This window comes from Chelonoidis abingdonii, chromosome 8 (genome assembly GCF_003597395.2).
Source record: "Chelonoidis abingdonii isolate Lonesome George chromosome 8, CheloAbing_2.0, whole genome shotgun sequence".
In the NCBI taxonomy this organism is placed as follows: Eukaryota; Metazoa; Chordata; order Testudines; family Testudinidae; genus Chelonoidis; species Chelonoidis abingdonii.
In genome coordinates this window covers 386740-413789 of record NC_133776.1, presented here as the reverse complement: position 1 = coordinate 413789, position 27050 = coordinate 386740, and the positions used below count along the sequence as shown (strand labels likewise).

Below are 27050 nucleotides of genomic sequence, written 5' to 3'. Positions count from 1 at the left end.
CTTTCGAACATGGATAGTGAAGGTGTACAATCTTGTGAGGCCAACTTCTCTAACAGCTTTGAGGGAAGCTGGAAGAACACTTGAGTTGGCTGAGGTCAGGGAGAACCTCACAGTACCCTTGAGCCCTTCACAAGTTTTTAGATCTGAGGGCCAATTCTTCCTGTAGTAGAGAGCTGGTGTCTTTCATCTCAGTGGCCAAAGTGCTTGAATGAATTTCGGAATTTTGAGGAGGAGAGAGGATACATTAGATCAGGGGTAGGCAACCTTGAATATGGGTTTTCAGAGCAGGAGCTGGGGAGTCACAAGCACCCTTCCTTCTTTATGGCTTGATGGGAGGAGAATCCTGAAACATTTCTCTCGTAGAAATATTGAAAATACTGAAAACTGCTATGATAGAAAATTTGATTAGAGTAATTTGACTTCAATGTAATTGATGTCAATGCATTTTCAGTGAGATCAGCCAGTAGGTGGTGTTGCTACAGCAGAGGATGTCAGCATCCCTTACTATAACAGTTGCATGAATTAAGATTGGCTCTTTGCAGTAAATTGAAAAGTGAATGTATTTCTTTTCATGTAAGAAAAGAGGTATTAGCAGCAACAATTAGCTATTGCCAGAAGAGATCTGTGGGAGACATCTTAAGAATAATGAGAATAATTTTATAAATCTTAAAATGAGAACAGATTCAAATGAAAAGAGTTGAGTAAGAAACAACTGCAAAATGTTTTGAAATGGTCAAATTAATCACTGGCGTAACACCATTCTGTTTGACTTCTTGGACTCACACATTATCTTTTGATCTGCAGAGGAATATCCAGGATATTAAAAGTAAGATCTAAAGCAGTGGTCCCCAACCTTTCAGGGTGGTGGGCGGCGGACGACCAGCCGGCAAAATGCAGCCAAGGAGCCTGGCCGCTGGACAAGCAGCCGCCAAAATGCTGCTGAGAAGCGGCAGCACCAGGAAGTGCTGCCCCCGAAATGCCACCGAGAAGCAGTGTCATCAAGAGATGTCGCCGCTGAAATGCCACCAAGAAGTGTTGTCAGTAGGCAGGCACACATTGATGCCCCAGCAGGCGCCATGGCGCTCATGGGCACTATGTTGGGGACCACTGGTCTAAAGTAACCAGAACCTCACAGAGCAAATATCGTCCATTAGATTTATGTCTAGATACCATGCCTTGTCTCTTTTATTACCATGTTACATTGTAATTATTTTGTGTCTTGTTTGAATGCTATTAAACTACACCTCTACCCCAATGTAATGTGATCCGATATAACGCGGGTTTGCATACAACGTGGTAAATCTCTGAGCAGCGTGTTAAGGGTTCCGGGGCTGAGGGGTTTGATAAGGGGCAGAGGGTCTTGGGGGTGATCAGGGGCTCTCCTCCCCCCCCCCCCCCGTGCCTGGGGTGCAGGAGCTGTAGGAGGGCACTTTTGGGGGCCCTACTGTCTCAGAGTGGCCCGGGGGATTAGCAGGGGGCCGGGAGCAGCCTGCTCTGCTTTCCTTGCCCTGGCCCCAGCCGCGTCGCTCAGGGAAGGGAGCTTGGGGAAAGGGATCCCAGCCCCCCACTCACCACCAGCGGCAGAAGCGGAGCAGCCCGGCCCCAGCCCACTCCACTCTGCTAGCTCCGAGCTGCAGCACTCTGCTTCCCGCCACCGGTGAGTACAGGGGGCGTCCTTTCCCCAACCTCCCCGCACTTGCTGGTGGCGGGAAGCGGAGCAGCCCAGCCCCAGCCAGCTCCATTCCGCCAGCTCCTAGCCATGGTGCTCCATTTCCCTCTGCAGGTGAGTGCAGGACCTTTCCCCAGGTGCCCCCCAGTGACATGGCTGGGACCTGGACAAGGAAAGCAGAGCAGACTGGGGCCACGTCACTCCGCTTCCTGCCACAGGTGAGTGCAGGGGGGCATCCTTTCCCCAACCTCCCCACACTCACTGATGGCGGGAAGCGAAGTGCCGCAGCTGGGAGGTGGCAGAGTGGAGAGGGCTGGGGCCAGGCTGCTCTGCTTCCTGCCGCTGCTGGTGAGTGCCTGTCAGAGTGCGGGAAGTGGGGTGGATAGGGGTCGGAGCAGTCAGGGGACAGGGGAGTTGGGTAGGGGATGGGATCCTGGGGTTGACTAGGGACAGGGGTCTCTGGAGGGGGCGGGCAGGGAACAAGGATGGGGGGGCAAAGCAAGTTCGATATAACACGGTCTCACCTATAACGTGGTGAGATTTTTTTGTCTCCTGAGGACTGCGTTATATCGGGTAGAGGTGTAGTACAGTTTTCACCTTTTTAATTCTTATATTACAAGGACAATCTATTGTAATTATGTTGAATTTTTGGAAAGTACGTTTGACATATGAACACACCATGCATTTGAGTAAAATGATGAGTGCTAATGTTACACTTTCAGACCAGAGTGTCTGAGAGTGGTTAAGGTGGTATCTCCTAGTTAAGATACGCTGCTGTCAGTCCTGAGTCACAAAAGAATATTGAAGACCTCCCTTTTGAAGGCACTCATCTTAATGACAGGAATTAGAAAATTTTAGAGAAGATTAAAGCCTCTTACATTACTGGCCAATCTTCAGAGATTACTCAGTCTTCATCCTCTGCAAGGAGACCTTATCTAACATTCAATTTCCAAAAGCAAATTTCCTTTTTGCAAGAAAGGATGCAGCCTCAATGGCGGTATGAGTGATCTTCCTTTTCTAAATCTGCTTCTAATAAAAGATGGCAGCATTTTAAAAGGGAAGGATCCCTCATGACTCGTCAGCACAGCCCTCAGCATTGGTTTCAGACCAGTAATTTTGATGGGATAGTTTAGTCATATGGAGCTCTTGCCTCCGTTCTTTGGACCTCATCTCTTCTATGTGGATGGTATTTGTTGCAGGATTACTTCTGATCATTGGGTGATGGTCACCATCCACGACAACTATTTGATAGAATTCACCAGAGCATCTTGTTTCTCTCAGCCTCTTCCTCCCTCTTCAGGGAGCCATCTCATGAGAGAATCCTATTAGAGGAAGTGGATTCCCTCCTACAGAGGTGAGCTATAGAGGAGATTCCACAGGAAAACAAGGAAAAGAGGTTCCACTTTTGTCGTTTCCTAATCCCCAAGAACATGCTTGACATTAGAAACCTCAACAAATTCACAAACATTCAAGTTCAGCATGCTCATACTAGAAGACATCATTCCTTTCTTGTCCCAGGGAGATTGGTATGTGGCTCTTGACTTAAAGAAAACCTTTTTCCATGTGGGAATCAGATACACCTGTATTAAGTACCTCAGGTTCTGTGTAGGGGCAAGCCTCTACCAGTTCCGAGTCTTTCCATTTATCTTGTTTACAGCACCAAGTCTTTACAAAGTGCCTTTTGGTGATAGCTGCACACCTGAGATGCCAAGGCATATTTGTTTGCCTGTAACTGGATGAATGGTTCCTAAGGTTCAGCTCTCAGTGGAATTTCTTTCTTATGATTCCTTACATCTGCAACCTCCTGCAATCTCTGGGACTCTTAAACAACAGGGAGAAATTCCCTCTCCAGTCTGTACAGAGGATTACCTTCACTGGGGCAGTCCTGGACTCCACACAAAACTTTGTCTTAAAGGACAGATTCCTGGTAATCCACAGGAAAAAAAAAAATACAAATCACACATTTTTTCGTATATTCCTTGTTTTACTACCCTCATCTGCCTAAGTTGCACCTTTTGCTAACATACGAATGAGACATCTTCAGCTATATCTCTGAGTGCTTTAGCAGCTTTGTTTGTAGGAGAACAGAGATAGTGTCCTCAAGGGAGTCCCTCCTTCCTCTAATAGTACAAAAAATTAATGTAATGATACTGCTAGTCTGGGCTGGGGTGAATGCTCCCAAGTATACAGCCAGTGGAACGCTCAGGAATCCAGAGTCCATATCAACATACTTGATCCCAGAGTGGTGTAGTGGGTCCTCATGGCCTCTGCTTATGCCTATACTGTCATTTGTGAGTACTTGTACTAATCAGTACCATGGCCATGTACTACATCAGAAGCAAGGGGAAATGCACTCCTAGATTCTGACCACAGAAACCAGAAAACTTTTTCATAAGTGCGGCCAACTATTAACCACTTTGCATCAAGACATAACACAAAATGTCAGCTGTATTGTAGAATAGCACAGAGAGATTAAAAGATCTCTCTGAGCTGCTTGCTTGCTTGCTTGCTGGACTGGAACAGTCATTTTCGATATACTTTCCTTCCCATTGCCCTTATTCCGAGGATTATTTAGAAGATCAGGTTGGATAGAGCCTGCATCCTATTTATAAGACTGATGTGGACTCACTGGCTTTGGGATCTGGATCTTCTGCAGCTAGCCAGGGACCTGCTGGTCTCCAGACCTTTGGTCTAAACCACAAAAGAGGTTCCTGCGTCTTAATCTGGAAGTACTCCATCTAGCAGCATGGAAGATATCTACACATAAGAATGGCCATACTTGATCAAGACCAGTTGTCCATCTAGCCAAGTTTTCTGTCTTGTGACAGTGGCCAGTGCCAGATGCATAAGATGGAATAAACAGAACAGGCAATAGTCGAGTGATCATTCCGTCATGCGCTTCCAGCAGTCAGAAGCCAGGGATGCCATTTATAGACCTATCTTCCATGAACGTATCGAATTCTTTTTTGAACCCCGTTATAGTTTTGTCCTTCACAACACCCCTTGGCAACGAGTTCCATAAATTGACTGTGCCTTGTGTGAAGAAGTACTTCCTTATGTTTGTTTCAAACCTGCCATCTATTAATTTCATTGGGTACCCTCTGGTTCTTGTGTCATGCGAAGGAGTAAATAACACTTCCTTATTCACTTTCTCCACACCATTCATGATTTTATGAACTGCTATCATATACCCCTTAGTTGTCTCTTTTCCAAGCTGAAAAGTCCCAGTCTTTTCAATCTCTCCTCATACGGAAGCTGTTCCATACCCTTAATCATTTTTGTTGCCCTTCTCTGTCCCTTTTCCAATTCTAATATATATTTTTTTAAATGAGGTGATCAGAACTGCATGCAGTATTCAAGATGTGAGTCTACCATGGATTTATATACAGCCATTATGATATTTAGTGTCGTGTTAGCGATCCCTTTCCTAATGGTTCCTAACTTTCTGTTAGATTTTTTGACTGCCACTGTACAGTGAGTGGACGTTATCAAGAGGACCATCCACAATGACTCTAAGATATTTCTTGAGCGGTAACAGCTAATTTAGATCCCATCATTTGGTATATGTAGTTGGAATTATGTTTTCCAATGTGCATTTCTTTGTACTTTATTAACATTGAATTTCATCTGCCATTGTTAGGTTAATCCGTAGCAGACGAGCATTGAGAATTTTGTTCATTTGCAATATTTGCCACAGACTGTTACCCCTTTTTCCAGATCATTTATGAATATGTTGAATAGGTGGTCCCAGTAGACCTGGGGACACCACTTATTCCTCTCTGTATTCTGAAAACTGACACATCTTGTCTACAGAGTTCAGACATACAGCACTCTTTATTTCTACCTAGAAAGAATGATCCATTAGAAAATCAGATTATATTATATTATGGGGAGAGATCATAGAATCATAGAATATTAGGGTTGGAAGGGACCTCAGAGTCATCTAGTCCAACTCCCTGCTTAAAGCAGGACAATTTCCAGCTAAATCATCGCAGCCAGGGCTTTGTCAAGCCTGACTTAAAAACCTCTAAGAAGGAGATTCTACCACTTCCTAGGTAACCCATTCCAGTGCTTCACCACCTTCCTAGTGAAAAAGTTTTTCCTAATATCCAACTTCCCCACTGCAACTTGAGACCATTACTCCTTGTTCTGTCGTCTGCCACCACTGATAAGTCTACATCCGTCTCTTTGGAACCCCCTTTCAGTAGTTGAAAGCAGCTATCAAACCCCCCCTCATTCTTCTCTTCTGCAGACTAAACAATCCGAGTTCCCTCAGCCTCTCCTCATAAGTCATGTATTCCAGCCTCTAATAATTTTTGTTGCCCTCTGCTGGACTCTTTCCAATTTTTCCACATTCTTCTTGTAGTGTGGGGCCCAAAACTGGACACAGTACTCCAGATGAGGCCTCACCAATGTCGAATAGAGGGGAATGATCACGTCCCTCGATCTGCTGGCAATGCCCCTACCTATACAGCCCAAAATGCCCTTAGCCTTACTGGCAACAAAGGCACACTATTGACTCATATCCAGCTTCTAGTCCACTGTAACCCCCTAAGGCCTTTTCTGCAGAACTGCTGCCTAGCCATTTGGTCCCTAATCTGTAGTAGTGCATGGGATTCTTCTGTCCTAAGTTCAGGACTCTGCATTTGTCCTTGTTGAACCTCAATGGGTTTCTTTTGGCCCAATCCTCTAATTTGTCTCAGTCCCTCTGTATCCTATCCTTACCCTCCAGCGTATCTACCACTCCTCCCAGTTTAGTGTCATCTGCAAACTTGCTGAGAGTGAAGTCCACACCATCCTCCAGATCATTAATGAAGATACTGAACAAAACTGGCCCTAGGACCGACCCTTGGGGCACTCCGCTTGAAACCGGCTGCCAGCTAGACATGAAGCCATTGATCACTACCTGTTGAGCCTGACAATCTAGCCAGCTTTTGATCCACCTTATAGTCCATTCATCCAGCCCATACTACTTTAACTTGCCGGCAAGAATACTGTGGGAGACCGTATCAAAAGCTTTGCTAAAGTTAAGGAATAACACGTCCAGTGTGTTCCCCTCATCCACAGAACCAGTTATCTCATTATAGAAGGCAATTAGGTTAGTCAGGCATGACTTTCCTTTGGTGCATCAGTGCTGATTGTTCCTGATCACTTTCCTCTCCTCTAAGTGCTTCAGAATTGATTGCTTGTGGACCTGCTTCATTATTTTTCCAGGGACTGAGGTGAGGCTGACTGGCCTATAGTTCCCCGGATCCTCCTCCTTCCCTTTTTTTAAGATGGGCACTACATTACCCTTTTTCCAGTCATCCAGGACCTCCCCCAATCGCCATGAGTTTTCAGAGATAATGGCTAATGGCTCTACAAGCACATCCACCAACTCCTCTAGCATCCGGCCCCATGGATTTGTGCTCATCCAGCTTTTCTAAATAGTCCCGAACCACTTCTTTCTCCACATAGGGCTGAGCACTTTCTCCCCATGCTGTGCTGCCCAGTGCAGCAGTCTGGAAGCTGACCTTGTTTGTGAAGACAGGCAAAAAAAGCATCGAGTACATTAGCTTTTTCCACATCCTCTGTCACTAGGTTGCCTCCTTCATTCAGTAAGGGAACTACCCTTTCCTTGACTTTCTTCTTGTTGCTAACATACCTGAAGAAACCCTTCTTGTTACTCTTAACATCTCTTGCTAACTCCAACTCCAAGTGTGATTTGGCCTTCCTGATTTCACTCCTGCATGCCTGAGCAATATTTTTATACTCCTCCCTGGTCATTTGTCCAATCTTCCACTTCTTGTAAGCTTCTTTTTTGTGTTTAAGATCAGCAAGGATTTCACTGTTAAGCCAAGCTGGTCACCTGCCATATTTACTATTCTTTCTACACATCGGGATGGTTTTTTCCTGCAACCTCAATAAGGATTCTTTAAAATACAGCCAGCTCTCCTGGACTCCTTTCCCCTCATGTTATTCTCCCAGGGATCCTGCCCATCAGTTCCCTGAGGGAGTCAAAGTCTGCTTTTCTGAAGTCAGGGTCTGTATTCTGCTGCTCTCCTTTCTTCCTTGTGTCAGGATCCTGAACTCGACCATCTCATGGTCACTGCCTCCCAGGTTCCATCCACTTTTGCTTCCCCTACTAATTCTTCCCTGTTTGTGAGCAGCAGGTCAAGAAGAGCTCTGCCCCTAGTCCCCTACACTTCCTGGAGTTCCCCTACACTTTACAAAAACTTCCTGGATTGTCTATGCACCACTGCAGTGTCCCATGAGAACCAGAGCCTGCGATCTCGTAACTTCTGCTAGTTGCCAGAAGAAAGCCTCGTCCACCTCCTCCCCGTGGTCTGGTGGTCTATAGCAGACTCCCACCACGACATCACTCTTGTTCCTCACCCTTCTAAACTTAATCCAGAGACTCTCAGATTTTTCTACAGTTTCATACTGTAGCTCTGAGAAGTCTTACTGCTCTCTTACATACAACGTAACTCCCCTACCTTTCCTGCCCTGCTTTTCCTTCCTGAACAGTTTATATCCATCCATGACAGTACTGCAGTCATGTGAGTTATCCCACCAAGTCTCTGTTATTCCAGTCACATCATGGTTCCTTGACTGTGCCAGGACTTCCAGTTCTCCTTGTTTTTTTCCCAGGCTTCTTGCATTTATGTATAGGCGCTTAAGATAACTCACCAATCGTCCCTCTTTCTCAGTATGAAACAGGAGTCCTCCCCTCCGGCGCTCTCCTGCTCGTGTTTCCTCCCAGTATCCCATTTCCCCACTTACTTCAGGGCTTTGGTCTCCTTCCCCCGGTGAACCTAGTTTAAGCCCTCCTCACTAGGTTAGCCAGCCTGCTTGCAAAGATGCTCTGCCCTCTCTTTGTTAGGTAGAGCTCGTCTCTGTCTAGCACTCCTCCTTCTTGGAACTCCATCCCATGGTCAAAGAATCCAAAGCCTTCTCTCTGACACCACCTGCGTAGCCATTCGTTGACTTCACGATTCGATGCTCTCTACCCAGGCCTTTTCCTTTCACAGGGAGGATGGAAAAGAAGTGCAATCTAAGTCTCACTGGATGAGGAGGTGTGTAGAGCTTTGTTACACCTTAGACATAGTACCAGTGCCTCTGGCTTGGACACTCTACAAGAGGCATAGCAGCTTCAGTAGCATGCCTTATGCATATGTCCCTTGTGGAGATATGTAAAGCAGCAACTTTAGTTGTGTCTGTTTAACTAGACCTCCTTATCCCCTTCCTCTTTATGGAGCACAAATGCCTTTGGAGAAGAAAGAGGGGTTACTTACCAGTTAGCTGTTGTTCAAGAGTTATCTGTGCATTCACACTATCTACCCACCTTCCCCTCTATTCAGTGTTCTACTCAACATCAGGATTCTGCAGTCTAGGAAAAAAGAAACTAAGGTAGTCTGGGAGTGCACTCCCTTATATAAAGGAAAGTCACCCTTGCAGAAGACTGCTTGTAAACAACCTACAGACACGGCTTTTCAAGACAATTCCTTGGGTGCCATATGGCACTAGAGTGAATGAACAGAGGTCACTCAAGCAGTAAGTAACTAGTAGGTAACCTCTCTTTTTTCTCTAGTGTTAAACGGATGTCTTGGGGAAGTTACAGAAGCTATTTACATCATATTTGTTGTATAAGACTGTAGAATAGAAATATAGAACTCTGGGGCAAAGCAAATGATCAAATATTTTGTTAAAAGGCCACATTGTCTTTCTGATTGCTGTGCTTTACAGAAACACAAAATGTGTTCATATGTCTCTTATATTTTGAATAAGCATCATAAGCAGCATGTGCAGCTTTTACTTAATCAGTGTTTAGTAAGTCTCATTTGTTCAGTCATTAACAGGTGATACAAAGCCTCATTTCAGCTCACCACAGCTTTAAATGGATAATTTGCACCGTTCTACTACCTGCTAACATCTAAACTGTTCATAATAGAACAATAGATCAAATTATTTCTTCTTATAATCATGTCTGCTCCATAAGGAGTGCTTATTTTCTCTGCTATACATACATTATAAGTTCAAGGCAATCATTAAGGTTTTCTTTATTTTTTTTTTTTTTAAGAAGCAGCCTGTGATTAAAATGCATACTTGATATTTTCTTGTAATCAAGATGCAACTGCCTTTGTTTGCCCCATGATAGAACATTTGGCTTTGAGTTCAAATCTGCCCTTCCTTAGTATGGGCATAATCAACAGAATCTGAAGAAGAGACAAAAATGGAAAAACTGGAACAGATGAAACTTAGATTAATTAAGACACCACAACAGCAGCAGGATACATCAGTCAGCATCTGGTCATCTTTATAACTGCTTATCTTCATTCTAGGTTTTCAGTGACTTAGGTGATTTTGGTACATCAAGAAAACTCAAAAATTGCATTAAGCTCAGAATGTTTATTTTGATGTGGCATGCTAAAAAGATGGGCAGGAAATGTATTAAGAATGTACAGAAATCCAGACAGTTTAATCTACACATTTTGGTAGGTCAGCTGAGATGTTAATATTTTATTATAGATTTATTGCCTGCACTGGAGTGATTTGCTAGTATAATTGTACTTGCATATTACTTATAACTTTTTTTCTTGTTGAGCTGTGTTCTTTACAAATATGTCTAATGGATGTATTGCTGTGCTTTGGGGATAATTTCTTAGCATTCAAGTACTGAAATGGTTTATAACATAATATAACAAGACCAAGGTCAGTATGCCATAAACATGGGTATTAAGCTAGCAGTTCTAACTATATTAAAATGAGACATTTTAATAAGCAAGCAGTGTTAAAGATGTTAATTTGAATTATTTTATATCTTTTTCTAGTTGTACAGATTTGTTAAATTTCAGATATAGTATCAGAGGGGTAGCCGTGTTAGTCTGCATCTGTAGAAGCAGCAGAGAATCCTGTGGCACCTTATATACTAACAGATGTTTTGGAGCGTGAGCTTTCGTGGGTGAATACCCACTGCGTCTGACGAAGTGGGTATTCACCCACGAAAGCTCACGCTCCAAAACGTCTGTTAGTCTATAAGGTGCCACAGGATTCTCTTCTGCTTCCATTTCAGATATACCAGCTTATATTTAGAATTATACAAATTTACATTGTAGTAATATTGTACTTCCTTGGAATTTTGTTTTAAAGAGTCTCTAAAGGCACTAAAAATAAGAGATCTTTTATTCTATATTGATTTGATTGTAAATATCCAGCTTTGTTTACTTATTCTCTAGAAAAAGTTGCACTCCCTATATAGAGTGAATCAGTTAGCCCATTAGGTTTGCTCTGCTTATTTTAGTTTACCAGATACAATTAATTATATTAATTGATGGTATGAGATGATGTATGTTATTAGTCATTTTATATACAAGATTTTCAAGCAGTTGGCTGTCTTTGGTCAAAATAAGTAATTATTTTGATGTTATTATCATTTGCAGTTATTGTTCATTATAGAATATGCTAAGATCTCAATTAAATGTGCAAGAATAAATCTCTTTTGGTTTCATGCTTTCATATATGTTCAGGAATGTGATATAAAACACTTATGTCACACTATAGGTTTCTCTGGTATGTTAATACAAATTTATATTGAAGATATACATAATCTAAACAATTTTGTTCTAAGTGTTGATGTATAACCTTTATTTGTGAGCTTTAGTACAATGTATAATAAACAGTTCTTTAGAGTCCCTGTTAAATATAGAAAGTACAAGTGATGCAGTACTATGTACACTGCAAGATGTGAACAACCTCTCAGCTCATTTAGCTTTGGTTGAAAATTTAAGATTAATGATTGCTTGTTTCTTTTAATAACTTGTGTGTCCTAGGGGTATAGATTTCCTTTTTATTTTTAACTGGGTAGGTTACATGTATGAGAATTACAGTTATGTTTAGGACCCTACCAAATTCACAGTCTATTTTGGTTAATTTCACGGTCATAGGATTTTAAAAATCGTAAATTTAATGATTTCAGCTATTTAAATCTGAAATTTCATGGTGGTGTAACTGTAGGGTCCTGACCAAAAGGAGGTTAGCGGGGGAGGGTGTTGCAAAGTTATTGTAGGGGGGGAGTTGGAGTATTGCTGTCCTTACTGCTGCTGATGGCAGTGCTGCCTCCAGAGCTGGGTGGCTGAAGAGCAGCGGCTGCTGACTGGGAGCCCAGCTCTGAAGGCAGCAGCACGTAAGTAAGGGTGGCATGGTATGGTATTGGCGAGGCACTGTCTTCAGAGCTGGGCATCTGGCCGGCAGCCACCACTCTCTGGCCACCTAGTTCTGAAGGCAGCGCAGGAGTAAGGGTGGGAATAATGTGACACCTCTACAGTAACCTTGGGATTCCCCCAGACCCCTTTTTGGGTCAGGACCCCCAGTTTGAGAAACGCTGGTCTTCCCTATTAAAACTGTGTAGGATAGGATAAAAGCTAACAAATGATCAGATTTCACGGTCCATGACGCATTTTTTACGGATGTGAATTTGGTAGGACCCTAGTTATGTTGCTTAGTTGTAGACTTGTCAGGTTTATTGTTACAAAATAATCAATAGCTAGGTTGGCCTTTTTTTTAGCATTGGTTACAAAATATATATTAGAGGGGTAGCCGTGTTAGTCTGGATCTGTAAAAGCAGCAGAGAATCCTGTGGCACCTTATAGACTAACAGATGTTTTGGAGCATGAGCTTTCGTGGGTGAATACCCACTTCGTCTCCAACGAGCGCACCGACGGGATGGAGTGAATTCGCGATCTGAAACATGGAGGGGGCTCCAACGAGCGCACCGACGGGATGGAGTGAATTCGCGATCTGAAACATGGAGGGGGTTTAGGTAACCTCTTCATCCCTTCTCCAGTGTTGTGTGGGGTTCCCAGCAGACTCCATCCTTAGCTGTTTCCTTTTCTCTCTGTATTCTTTATGCTGGGAAAGTCTCATTCACAAACACAAGTCAGCTACCACCTGTGTCTGATGAGTCTCAGATGCTTCGCCCCTATAGATCTGTCCTTCTGTCCAAGCTGAAATATCAGCCTGTTTTTTCTGACCTTTCCTTGTGGATGGCAAGCACGTTGGTTTAAGCATTATGGCCCAAAACAAAGGGTCTTGATTTTCCCTTCCATTTCCTTAGGCCAGCGTCTGGACTACCCCTGCTGTACGGCGGCGTTAAAATCTGTCGGGATCGATATTATCGCGTCTCATCTAGACGCGATATATCGATCCCGAGCGCGCTTAATATCGATTCCGGAACTCCACCAACCCCAACGGAGTTCCGGAATCGACATAGGGGGGAGCCGCGGACATCGATCCCACGCGGTGAGGACGGGTGAGTAATCCGATCTTAGATATTCGACTTCAGCTACGTTATTCACGTAGCTGAAGTTGCGTATGTAAGATCGATTTCCCCCCGTAGTGTAGACCAGCCCTTAGTCACTGTGGTCAACACCATTCTTCCTATTCTTCAGTCTTGTAACCTAAATGTCATCTTTGTCTCAGCCATTTCTCTGTATCTTCAGATTCTTCCTTCCTCTTCATGCATCATATCTAAGATCCAGATTTCCTCTCTGTCCACCCAGATGACTCTCATTGGTTTAAGCCCTCATCTTTCTTCTTGACTACTGCTCTGTGGCCTTGACACATCATTTTACCCTGCCTATATCCATTGAAAGTGCAGCTGCAAAGATAATTTTCCTGGCCCCATCATTTCAAACACATAACCTCTCTCTTTGCATCCTTCCACTGACTCGCCTTTCTCAGCAATATCAGAAACAAACTATTTGTCTTTTCTTTCAGGGCCCTTGACGGGTTATGTTTGCCCTTTCTATTATCTCTTATATGCTGTTGAGATACTGACTCCCAACTCCTCTCTGCCAGTGATGCCAGCAATCGTAACCCATATGTTACATTTTGTAACAAGCATTTTTGTGCTTTCCCTTGTGCCACTTGCTATGTATGGGATGAGTTCTCCTAAGCATCCACAAAGATACCTCATTGTCCTCCTCCAAACTCTTTTCTGACAGTGCCTTCATAAATCTTAAAATTTGCTAGGCATCTGGCACACTGTGGCCGCTGCCTTTCCAGATGACGTGTACTGTCTCATTATTTTCTTGTCTGTTTGTCAAAATCCCCCTTGTCTCCTTGTGGCATCCATCTGTTGTCTCATCTTCTCTAGACTGTAAGCTCTTTGGGGCTGGGATCATCTCTGTGTTGTGTTTGTACTGTGCCTAGCAAAATTAAGCACTTATCTCTGATTAATTAGCACAGATTAAGATAATTCAGAATAAGACACTCTTATTCCAGAATAAGTATGTCCACACATGGAGTTAACCTGGAGGAGCTATTCTGGAATAACTTCCCATGTAGACAAGATCTTAGTTACAGCAGTATAGGTATCCTTCTTATGGTTCCTGATGGGTTTTGACATTTGGAGGTTGTGTTAAAAGTTTAAATAGGTACTTGTTATGGTGGTTAATGCAGCTCTGAAAGTTTTCAAGTGAGAGTGGTTGAGGGGTTGGCTCTATAGGGACTCTTAATCCCCCTTTCTTTTGTCCTTTTAGTACAGGCTTTTCAGAGAATATTTTTTTATAGAACTTCCATATTAAAGTGAATACATCTTTGCTTTGCATCCCTTGTCATATTTTAATATAAAATTGTTTATATGCTTTCCAGTTTATTCATCTTAGTAGATTTACAGTCAGAAATGGTGTACTAGACAATATTTAGTCATTAAACAGGTATTGCAGAATCTCATGAGTAATAAGTTTAAGGTAGGCAGCATTCAGACTATATACATTTCCTTTAAAGCTAGAAAAAAATCATGTTTCTTGAATTTGTTTTGGAAGCTGAAAAAATGTCCCACAAGAAAAAAGAGAGAGCTAGGTAATCCTTAATGTACTGTTCCTGAAGATCTGAAATCTTAAGAAGCTACTGATGTGCATTTTATGCCATGTTATCATTCTCCTCTCTTTCCTTCTATGATCACACATTGCCTCCCTACAATCCACATAAAATGCAGGCACTAAAGTAATTTTTCTTGCCCATTGATGTGATGATGTCATTTCCTCTTCACATCCGTCTGCTGGCTCCCATCCTCAACCATACCTTATTTAAGTTTACTGTCTCCACCTTCGTAGTGCTACATAACTCTGACCCTCTCTGTTCATCCTCCCTTGTTGGTCACTTCCTGTTCCTTCTAATTCCATGTTCCCAGATTTCTCTCTTCTTTGTGCCTTGTTCCACCCAGCCCCTGATTCATATGCCATGACCTGTCTGTACTCATCCTCAAGTCCTATACCTATTCTCATTTAAGTCTCTCTTAAAGACCCACCTCTGTATTCTTTTACAGTTAATCAGTTTTATTTACACTGTTTTTTTTGTTTGCTTCTATAACCTCTGTATACTTGTTTGTCTCTTTAGACTGGGAGTTCTTTGGAGAAAGAACCATTCTTTCTTGAATTTTTGGAAGGCAACTAGGCCGCTGGAAAGAAATATTATCACTATAGTAGAAGCTCAGAGTTACAAACACCTTGGGAATGGAGGTTATTCAAAACTCTAAAATGTTCATAACTGAACAAAATGTTATGGTGGTTCTTTCAAACATTTACAGCTAAACAATGACTTAATACAGCTTTGAAACTTTACCGTGCAGAAGAAAAATGCTGCTTTTAACCATTTTAATTTAAATGAAACAGTTTCCTTACCTTGTCAAATCTTTTTTAAACTTTCCCTTTGTTTTTTAGTAGTTTACGTTAACACAGTACTGTACTATATTTGCCTTTTTTTTTGTTTTTGTTTTTGTTTCTGTGACTGCCTGATTTTGTACTTCCAGTTCCGAATGAGGAGTGTGGTTGACCAATCAGGTTTTAATTCTTGTGTTCATAACTCTGAGGTTCTACTGTATTATACTTAAATTGAATGTTGAAAAGAGCTACATGAGATTATTTATTACTGTAGTAAAGAATTAATTTGAAGTGCATATTGAAAGTAAGATTACCTCCAAGAGAGTATGTGAACTGTTTTTATTTAATTATGTCCTTTGTGGATGAGGGTAAGAGAGTTCTTCGTACAATTTGTTTTCCAATAGCTTTCGGTCACACTGATGCTTACAATCATATTTTAACTCTGTGCAGTTGGACACTGAAATGCCGGTTGCCATTGATTAGCCTTAATAAGGCTTGGAGGAGGAAATAATTCATGTGTAGAGACTCAGTGCTATTAGGGGGGAAAAAAATAGAAGCACATCCCTAGAAGCAGGTATTGGTTTATAGGTTCAATATGATTATGCACTTGATAATTTAAAAATTAAATATGGTAATCAGCTTGATCATAACAAAATTCATAACCATTGTGCAGTGGCTCTCATGATTCATGAACAACAGTTCTATAGAGCTAATGATGGAAGATAACCTATGTTGTTTGTTCTGTTAGATTGTCAATCATGATCTGGAATAGTGCAAAAAGGTCCAGTAAAACCTAATTACATCACTTTTATAAATAATTATGATTGGACAGATTTATACAGGCAATAAAGGTTTTTCTTGAAGGAAATAAACACACCAGCTCCTTCTTAACGTACCACTTAGTATAGAAAGCTTGAAAATGGGAACTTGCTGTAGACTAATGTTGCATTGTCTTCCTTGGTGTGTAGATGGCCTGAAACAGTAGCTCTGAGAGGTTTGGATGGCCCCATTCCTGTTGATTAAATTATGAATCCTGAAATCTAATGACAATATTCAAAACATAAATTAAAAATCATACTATCATAGAATCTTAGGACTGGAAGGGACCTCGAGAAGTCTTCTAGTCCACTCCCCTGCGCTCATGTCAGGACTAAATATTATCTAGACTATATCTGACAGGATAGCCTGCTCTTAAAAATCTCCAATGATGGAGATTCCACAACCTCCATAGGCAACTTATTTCAGTGCTTAAGCTCCCAGACAGGAAGTTTTTCCTCATGCCCAAGCTAAACTGGTCATGCTGCAATTTAAGCCCATTGCTTCTTGTCCTATCATCAGAGGATAAAGAGAACATTTTTCTCTCCCCATTTAGTCTTCTCCAGACTAAACAAACCTATTTTGTTCAATCTTCATTAGTAGGTCATGTTTTCTAGACACTTAATCATTTTTGGTGTCTTCTCTGGAGTTTCTCCAATTTGTCCACATCTTTCCTGCTTAATTATTTCCTCCGTTATCTTTCCGGGTATTGAAGTTAAGTTGACTGGTCCTGTAATTCCCTGGCTAGTCCTTATTCCCCCTTTTATAGACTGGCACTTTATTTGCCCTTTTCCAGTCCTCTGGAATATCACCCATCTTCCATGTCTTTTTGAAGATAATAGTTAATGCTTGAGAGATCTGCTCAGTCAACTCCTTAAGTACTTTAGGATGTATTTATTTCATCAGGCCCTTGTGACTTGAAAACATCTTACTTTTTTAAGTAATTTTTAACTTGATCTTTCTCTGTTTTAGCCTCTGGTCCTACCTCATTTTCACAGGCATTCATTATGTTAGATATTCAATTGCTATTAAACGTTTTTATGAAAACTGAAACAGAAAAGTAATTTAGCACTTCTGCCCTTTCCACGTTTTCTGTTGTTGTTCCTCCCTCTCCTCCCCCCTTGAGTAATGGACCTACTCTGTCGTTGGTCTTCCTCTTGCATCTAATGCAGGGGTTGGCAACTTATGACATGTGTGCCAAAGGTGGCACGTGAGCTGATTTTTGATGGCACGTGGGGCGAGGTGAGCCGCTCAGCCCACCACCGCTCTGGGGTTCCCACTGCTGGCCCCTTGCCAGTTGGGGTCCCACCACTGGTCCCACTCAGCACCCACTGCTGGCCTGGGGTTCCTTCTACCAGGCTGGCAGCGGACTGAGACCCCAGCTGGCAGGAGCTGCTGCTCTGGGGTTCCCGCTGCTGGCCTGGAGGAAGGAAGGAACCCCAGATTGGCAGCGGGCTGAGACCTCGGCTGGCAGGAGCTGGCGGCTGAAACCCGAGAGCGGGGTGGGCTGAGTGTCACTCTGGGGTTCCCGCTACTGGTCCCTTGCCAGCTAGGGTCCCACCGCCGGTCCCGCTCAGGGCCCGTTGCTGGCCGGGGTGAAGTAACCCTAGGCTGGCAGCGGGCTGAGACCTCGGCTGACACGATCTAGTGGCTGAACCCTCAGAGCGTGGGAGGGTGAGCCACTCAGCCTGCCACCGCTCTGGGGTTCCTGCTGCTGGCCCCTTGCCAGCTGGGGTCCCGCTGCTTGTCCCACTCAGCGCTAGCTGCCGGCCTGGGTAAAGGAATCCCAGGCTGGCAGCAGGCTAAGATCCTGGCTGGCAGGAGCGGGCGGCTGAAACCTCAGAGCTAGGGAGGGCGGAAACGCTCAGCTCACCGCCAAAACTCCAGAGTTGGGTGGGCTAACCTGCTCAGCCTGCCACCGCTCTGGGGTTGTGGCTGCTGGCCCCTTGCCAGCCGGGGTCCCTGCTGCAGCCCCACTCACCTTGCTTCCGGATGGAGTTCGAGCGCAGGCCCCCTACCAGACAGAGTCCAGGCCTCCAACCCTGCTCAGCCCTACCAGCCACCAGCTCCACTCACCTCAGCTGCCGATCTGGGGTTCCAGCAGGTTAACAATTGATCACTCAGAAGCCTGTTTGCAGCTTAAAGTATCCAAATACATGCCACCAGACATTGGAAAATTCAGCAAGGAAAAGGAAGGGCAAGGATCACACTAAACTATTAAGATCTGCATTGTTATTTAATTTTAAATAAAACTTCTGAAACATTTTGAAAAACTTGTTTACATATAACAGTAGTTCAGTTATATATTATAGACTTATAGAGAGACCTTCTAAAAAACATTAAAATGTATTACTGGCACGCGAAGCCTTAAATTAGAGTGTATATATGAAGACTCGGCACACCACTGCTGAAATGTTGCCGACCCCTGGTCTAATGTATTTGCAGAATGTTTTCTTGTTACCCTTTATATTCCTAGCTAGTTTAATCTCATTTGTGCTGTGGCCTTTCTAATTTTGTCCCAACATACTTGTATTATTTGTTTATATTTATCCTCTGTAATTTTACCTAGTTTCCACTTTTTCTAGGATTCTTTTTTGGGTTTCAGATAATTCAGATCGTCTGATTTAAGCAAGGGTGTTCTCTTGCCATACTTCCTGTCTTTCCTATACAGTGGGATAGTTTGCTCTTGTGCCCTTAATAATGTCTCTGTCAACACTCTTGAACTGTTTTTCACTGTACAAACAGTGTACAATAAATGGAATTTAAAATAAAAATTAATAACACTTGAAGTTTTGTGTTGATCATTATTAATGTTAATATTTAATTAAACACAATTTTAAAATAAATTCAGCTACTGAAGAATTCTGTGACACTAGTGGGAATCTGGGGAACTTGTTCAGAATTGTGGAAACAGGTTATTAGAGATGTGGTGGATTTTTGTCACTTGAAGTCCTTTTAAATCAAGTCTGCAAATCTTGTGTCTTTTAGTGTAAACACAAGTTGTTTAGCTACATGAAAGAGGAAATAATATAGCCTGTGTTGTGCTTAAGGTCAAGCAGAATGATCATAATGTTCTGTCCGGCATTAAAATCTTTTAAATCTAAGATAATTTAGGTCCATTTTACCTTAGAGTACACAAAGCCTTGATGCTAATTTAAAAAAAGGAAATAAAACACTGTCGTAAGTTTTTTGAATGTAAGAGTGCAATTACTGTATATGGACTATTGTATAAATTAGGGAACCCACTGTGTTAGAACTCAGTTGCCTCTATATGGTTTTATTGTTTTCCTTGTAGTTCTGAAGTGTTGCATGCACATACTCTGTGCATTGGAGGGGCAGCTATGCTCCAAAGATAGTATCAGTATAGTTGAGCTTCTTAATGTGTAGTAGCCTTGTAAGTATGTGTTGTGGTGATTCATTCACTGTTTGTAAAGAAGTTGTGGTTTCAGATCTTTTATTTTTTTTTTTTTAAATAGTTTTTCATACTGGACTGTATATCATTATAAATAACCTTTTATAGAAATGTACTGTAGACTTTTCTGCAGTCATCCCCAAATAAATAAATAAGACAGACTTAAGTTAAGACCTTTCATATTTTTGTTCCATTCCCTTATTATCCATTTCAGTCTCACTATTAGAGGAGGTGTACTATATCTTTTATGAATGGCTGGTTATAAAAATCTGAAGTGTAAATTCTTAAAGTTAATTTTTATTCTAAATGACCTTTTAAAGGTTGATTATGTGAGGCTTTTCTTTCTGTCCATGAAGATAAGTAGAGCAAGTAAAACATAAATCCCAGTAGCAATAGTGCATCTGAGTCTTATTTTATTAAGAAGCAGCTAAGCCTTCCAGTGAATTTCAGAGGAGAGTGTTTAAAAATATCTGTTTTGAAGAAAAGGTCTAGGAGAAGAAATACATTAAAATTAAAAGAGATTTGAAATACATAAGTTAGTTAGATATTAAGTTATTAAAATAATATGTAATTAGTACTCATTGAAACAAATTTGAAAATAACCATACATGATGTTGTTGATATGGATTAGAACCTTAGTGTATTATCAGTTGTAAGACTCAATGCAGTGTTAATTTTGCTAATTAATGGTTTCCTGCTTTAAATCTTGATTTCCAAAAGCACCGTAAATAGGTTAAATATAAATATGTAGAGTGAAGTGATTGTGCTGCATTAAAGATGGATATCCTCCTCTCCTCATCCTCTTTATGTCCTTGTTTTTAAAGCAAAATATTTGCTTAACTAGAAAAGAAAATCAGTGGTAATGTAAGCATTTTCCTGGAATGTTGTCTTGGGTAAGTATGTCATAAGCTTATTTTAGTTGTTCAGTTAAAAACATTTTACTAATGTAGTTTGTGAAAAAGTGCAATTACTTGCATGTTCTCTGTTTTGTTCAGTTCATGTTTATAATGTAAGCAGTGACAAGGTACAGTTGGATTTTACTACTGCCGCTGATTGAAACTTGGTAATTTTCTGATCCAGGTTTTCCCAACCCAGTGCATTTTTTCAGGCAGCCACAGAGGGTCTTCATAGTCCAGTGCTTATAGTATCCAACTGTACCTGCTAATCGACTCACTTCCTGGATTTTGGTTTGTCTAGTTATTGGCTAACAAAAGAACAAGAGCTTTTGATCCTTGCAGACCTTGGAAGGGATAATAGTGCAAAAGAAAATCAAGTTTGATTGATTTTTTGATTGCAACGATGAGTACATTCTCAGATGAGTAACAAGTATAGAAGATATACATGCTAATAGATACAACTTGGAGAAAAAAATGAGCCTTAGTTATAGAGATTGTTGTTTCCATGATTTACAAATGATGCTCCTGTAATTCTAGCAGCAGTTTTTACTGATCATTCATTCCTGAGCAGTCAGTAGGGAAGTAAGATTGCCTGGCAACCACTTGCAGAGCTGCAGAGATGAATTACATTTTCGGAAACAACACGCTCTTGTATTCTCGTGCCAATCGAAGCAGCAACACTGTCTCCAGCAATAGCTTTGTAGGCCCAAAGCAGAAGCAGTGGGCAAAAAAGGGCTCTACAGATGAGCTACGAGCTGAGCCAGAGCCTTCTCGTTGGCAGCAGATACTAGCATTTTTCACTGGGGGACACAGTTTCATTGACTGCATTTCAGTAGCTGCCAGCTCCACCCAGGTAATGTATCACTTGTTGAAATAATTTTGTATGTGCATTCTGTGGTTACTAATAATTCAGAAATAGCAGACTGTAATATGTACATGCTCTGTGTAATCTTTAAGTAATGTTTGTGTATCTATTTTTCATTTCTAAATCTTTTAAGTAAAGCTGTGCATGGTATGTTTTAGGATTAATGCATGAAAATGGAATTAAATTGATTTAACATTATATAAAAATTATAAGGCATTTTTTTAAACAGCGTCACTTGAAACAGAAACCATTGAAATATAAAATTAAATGAGTGACATTGAAAAATCTAGCTAGTATGCTAGGGTTTAATTCAATGTCCGGTTTAAAAAAAAAAAATTGTATTGTCAAATATTAACATAATTGCAAGCTGACAATTCAAATGAACAGGATGAATATTGTCAGTTAAACATATGCATTACAGGGATTTAAACAGATTAAAAATATTCATTACATAGCAGAACTACTGTGTTATACTTGTGTGCTTAATCCTGCACAAGCAGTCTACAAATGAGATTTAAGTGTGTATAGTAGGACAGTTCTTTGATGTGTGGAATATACATTAGTATTATAATTATTAGGTTTTGCATATAAAAGCATGCACTTTGTTACAAAGTAAAATTTCTGTGTAACTGTTTTTAAAATGTTCCTAGTGCCAAGTTTATGTAGGAGAGTGATTCCACATTGAATCACGGCTAAAGAGGATGTAGGATGACAGGTTTGGGTTGTGTGGGCTTTTTGGAGAGGTCAGAAGGAAAGGGACTTGAACGGAAAAGTTTATGAAACTTGTTTACGTTTTTGGAAAAGGAGTATATTTAATGCAACATTGAGCACCGTGGAAATATGGAGATTTCAAAAATTCTGTATTAAAATTGAGTTTAGCTTCTTTTTGTTTATTGATGAGCTGGATTCGACTTTTACTTTAACTCATTTCTTACTCTCTAAAAGACCAACTTCCTTAGCTTATCGTTTAACATGGGATACTATGAAACCATGTAGAAATATAAATCTTGAGATATATTTACAAATGTATGCTCTTGGAATTGTTACCTCTATGGCAAATCCATAACCGTTTCAAAGGTGTAAACAATATCCTAGCTGTTGTTAGCTGCTATTTTTATTTTGACTTATGTAGAATAAACAGTGTCTTTCTTGAACAGATCAGATTTCACTTTCAATTTTATATCATTATAAATTAAGGAGAGATAATAGAAGAGAAACTTTATAGAGTTCCCATTATAGACTATTACAGAACAGTTACAGTACTTCTTTTAGTAGGCATAAAAGCTTTCTAAGTCTTCTAAAATACTTAGAAAGAAAGTAAACAGTATTAATTAGTGCTGAAAATAAATGCAGTGATAAATTATCCATCAAAAAATACTGCTCAGTCTGGTAATACTGGAAATATATTTTATATTTACTTAATTTTGTATCTCTATATTTGGTGAAAGGAAAGAATGAGAATAACTCAGATTAGCTTACTGTGACGTTTCCACATGCTGGCAAACACTATAACTGGATTGCAGTACATATCGTTAACCTCCTCTCCCCCCCTCACATGGACACTCCTTCCTTTAATCCTTTCATTTGATTCCATGCTTGGATTTTGCTAAAAATTACAGAATTCTACAAAAACTTCCACGTTTTCTCTGTCAAACATTTGAAACTTGTCATGTAAATAGATCTCATTTTTGGAGTATGTCTGTGGTAGAGTTGAGGGAGAAAAATTGATAGTATAAAATTATAAATAGTTGGAATGGCCTATTTACCATGTTCAGAAGTGATCTATTGTAATTATAACACCCTAATGAAGCTCGGCATACCTCCCCTCTTCTTAAGACTATTATATGGCTCACTCCCTTTTTTCTAGTCTGACAAACAAATGGGTTGCTGTTGGAAGGTTTAATATGTGAGAGATTCGCTTACTGTCATTTTTCACCTCTCCTCCCCTCATCCCCATCCCAAAAATCCACTGTTCATCTTAGGGTCTCTTTTCAGTTTTTGCTGTTTTGTGTAATAATCTGTGAACTACACACTATTTTCAAGTTTGTCTCTTAATTTCCAAGATTACAGCCTCACCAATGTAGTTGTGCTTCTGTCCTGTTGTTTCAGCCTTACAGGGTTCAGAATCCCCCAAACAACCAGCAATATAGAAGGTGTAAATTCACTGCTCCTCATCCGTGTGTATACCACATGCAGGACAGGCCTTGTACAAACTAATGGTGAAAACAGGTGCATATAGGAATTAGATTCTGTAGACATTTTGCCCCTGGCCCAGGAAGGTCTAGAGAGCTGTGCCTGGAACAGTGATAGGTGCAATAATTCATAGGTTGTGCTGTACTAGCAAGTGAGATTCTGTGTGTGGGTGTAGTGCATTATACTGCACTCAAATCAGGATTCAGTGTGTGGTTGCACTGCCCTTTTGCAACTTTTAGCTGGTTCACTCACCCCAGTTCAAGATGCAATAGTGAAATTTTCTAATGAAAACAAGGCTCATGTTTCTATACTGATGATAGCCATCTTCCTTATGCACTTTTTTGAAGGTGATGTAGTACTTCCATGCATTTGATCAGGTGCTTAGATGTTCATTTCTGATTCCACTTCCCCTAAGGTCAGAAGTTAGTTCCCTTCTCTCTGATGCACCATATATCTACATAAAAAATTGTCCCCAAATTGTCAAATGCAATTTCTACCTTCTCAAAAGTCTTGTCTATGCTATGGAAAGTATCTGTTGTTGACCGTGGGTCAAGCTGTACTGAAGCTGACTGCAGCTTATCTTCAGCTGGACACCTGTTCCTTACTGATTCAGAAATCAGTTTTTCTTGGCCTTATTTGCCACTAAACCATGTTCAGCACCAGTTTGGCTACACCCACTGTGCACACTAAGTAATTTTCACATTGTGGAAAAAGTGCAATGAGTGATCTGTAAAGGCTTTTAGTCCATTTGCTAAATTTTCATCAGGATGATGTATAGACTGGAAAAGGGCAAATATAGTGCAATCTATAAAAAGGGAAATAAGGACAATCCAGGGAATCACAGATCAGTCCTCTTAACTTCTGTACCCGGAAAGATAATGGAGCAAATAATTAAGCAATCAATTTTCAAACATCTAGAAGAAAATAAGGTGATAAATAATAGTCAGCATGGATTTGTCAAGAACAGATCGTGTCAAACTAACCTGATAGCTTTCTTTGACAGGGTAACAAGCCTCGTGGATGGGGGAAGCAGTAGATGTGGTAGATCTTGACTTTAGTATCTCACATTGCCTTCTCATGAACAAACTAGGGAAATGCAACCTAGATGGAGCTTCTATAGGGTGGGTGCAAAACTGGTTGGAAAACCATTCCCAGAGGGTAGTTATCAGTAATTCATAGTCCTGCTGGAAGGGCCTAATGAGTGGGGTCCAACAGGGATCAGTTCTGGGTCCAGTTCTGTTAAATATCTTCATTAGTGATTTAGATAATGGCATAGAGAGTACAGTGATCTGGAGAAATGGTCTGAAGTAAATAGGATGAAATTCAATAAGGACAGATGCAAAGTACTCCATTTAGGAAGGAACAGTCAGTTGCACACATACAAAATGGGGGAAATGACTGCCTAGAAAGGAGTACTGAGGAAAGGGATCTCGTGGTCATAGTGGACCACAAGCTAAATATGAGTCAACAGTGCAACGCTGTTGCAAGAAAAGCAACCATCATTCTGGGGTGTATTAGCAGGAATGTTGTAAGCAAGACACGAGAAGTAATTCTTCTACTCTACTCTGCGCTGATTAGGCCTCAGCTGGAGTATTGTGTCCAGCTCTGGGCACCACATTTCAGGAAGGATGTGGACAAATTGGTGAAAGTCCGGAGAAGAGCGACAAAAATGATTAAAGATATAGAAAACATGATCTTTGGGGAAAGATTGGAAAAATTGTGTGTGGGAGAAAACTGAGTGGGTACATAACCATTTTCAAGTGCGTAAAGGATTATTAGTAGGAGGAGGGAGAAAAATTGTTTTTCTCTCTGGATAGGAGAAGAAGCAATGAGCTTAAATTGCAGCAAGAGAGGTTTAGGTTGGACATGAGGAAAAACTTCCTAACTGTCAAGGTGGTTAAGCACTGGAATAAATTGCCTAGGGAGGTTGTGGAATCTCCATCATTGGAGATTTTTAAGGGTAGGGTAGACAAACACCTGTCAGGAATGGTCTAGATAATACTTAGTCCTGCCATGAGTGCAGGGGACTAGACTAGATGACCTTTCAAGGTCTCTTCCAGTCCTACAGTTCTGAATTACCTCATCTTTTAGGACAAACATTGATTCAATAAGTGTTTTCATTTAAATATTTGGTTAGCTTTCATGTTTCTATTAAGCATTTAGTTCTCCAGATACACAATCCTTTTTCCTGCTTTTAATCTTTATGGATCCATATAAGTGCATTTCAAAGATTTCACCCATTTCAAAAGAACCATTTCACCTTGTGTAAAAAAATGAATCCTTGAAGTGAAATACATAAATCCTGTGTGTATAAACTAATTAGGTAGCCCAGAAGATTAAGCTAAAACACCTCAGAGCTTTTCATAGGGTTTCCTGCCACATTTTGGGTGTCAGCACATGCATCCTCGTTAGAACTTTTTCTTTTAGGAAGTTAATGAAAGCTTTAGCTTATGGGGGCTCTTTCTTTGCTAACTGAATATAGTTTGAAAAATACAAGTTCACGGCAAATCCAGTACAGTGGAACTGTATACATTTCTGATACTGTTCATTATCAGAGAGCAAAACACAGGTATTTTAGGTGCTATTTAAAAGTTAGCATTATTAGAACAGACAACTATTTTTTAAAATAGTTGAGAATTGCGAAAGTTAAAATTCCTAAAGTAGTGTGTTCCATCTTGTCTATTCTTAAGGCATTCTTAAGAATATAGATTTAGATATACGTATCACAGAACTTGGAGAATTCAGAGAAAGACAAGAAGATATTTAAGGGAATGAAAAATTCTCATGTAGAGAGAATAAAAAGATTGGGGTTGTTTACATTAGAAAGGTGACAAATAGGAAGGGACATGATAAAAGTATATAAAATAATGAATAGCATTGAGAATATAGACTTGAGAATTTCTATTCTACCTGTCTTATGACATAAGAACAAGGGGGCATTCAATGCAATTAAAAGGTTGGAAGTTCACAACCAATAAAAAGAGGTACTTTTATACAAAATGCGTTATTAGATTGTGGAACTTGCTACAAGAGGTCAAGGCCAAGAATTTAGTAGGATTGAAAAAGGGATTGGACATGTATATGGATAGCCAGCATACCCGGAGTTGTTAAAGTTAATTGAAACAAAAATTTTGGAAGGCATATTAAAACCTCATGCTTCAAGGTGAAAGTAAATCTCTAAGAGTACGTCTACACTATGGGATTATTCCGATTTTACATAAACCGGTTTTGTAAAACAGATTGTATAAAGTCTAGTGCACGTGGCCACACTAAGCACATTAATTCGGCGGTGTGTGTCCATGGTCCGAGGCTAGCGTCGATTTCTGGAGTTTTGCACTGTGGGTAGGTATTCCATAGCTATCCCATAGTTCCTGCAGTCTCCTCCGCCCGTTGGAATAGTGGGTTGAGATCCCAGTGGCTGATGGGGCAAAAATCATTGTCGCAGGTGGTTCTGGGTAAATCTTGTCACTCATTCCTTCCTCTGTGAAAGCAATGACAGACAATCATTTCGCGGCCTTTTTCCCTGGATTGCCCTGGCAGACGCCACAGCATGGCAACC

The 27050-nt window shown here is 40.8% G+C and overlaps 1 protein-coding gene across 33 annotated transcripts in view; it reads left to right on the top strand.

Moving 5' to 3' along the window:
* Nucleotides 1-27050, top strand: part of DLG1 (discs large MAGUK scaffold protein 1) — a 408238-nt gene that overhangs the window by 139242 nt on the left and 241946 nt on the right. For 3 of the 33 annotated variants that reach the window (XM_032787520.2, XM_032787518.2, XM_075069032.1), the window contains exon 1: nucleotides 21038-21286. The exons of the other annotated variants lie outside the window; for them this stretch is intronic. In XM_032787520.2, the coding sequence (XP_032643411.1) occupies nucleotides 21053-21286 (234 nt within the window). In that variant the 5' untranslated portion in view covers nucleotides 21038-21052. Of the gene's footprint in view, nucleotides 1-21037; nucleotides 21287-27050 lie in introns of those variants that run through there. 33 annotated transcript variants of the gene reach the window in all.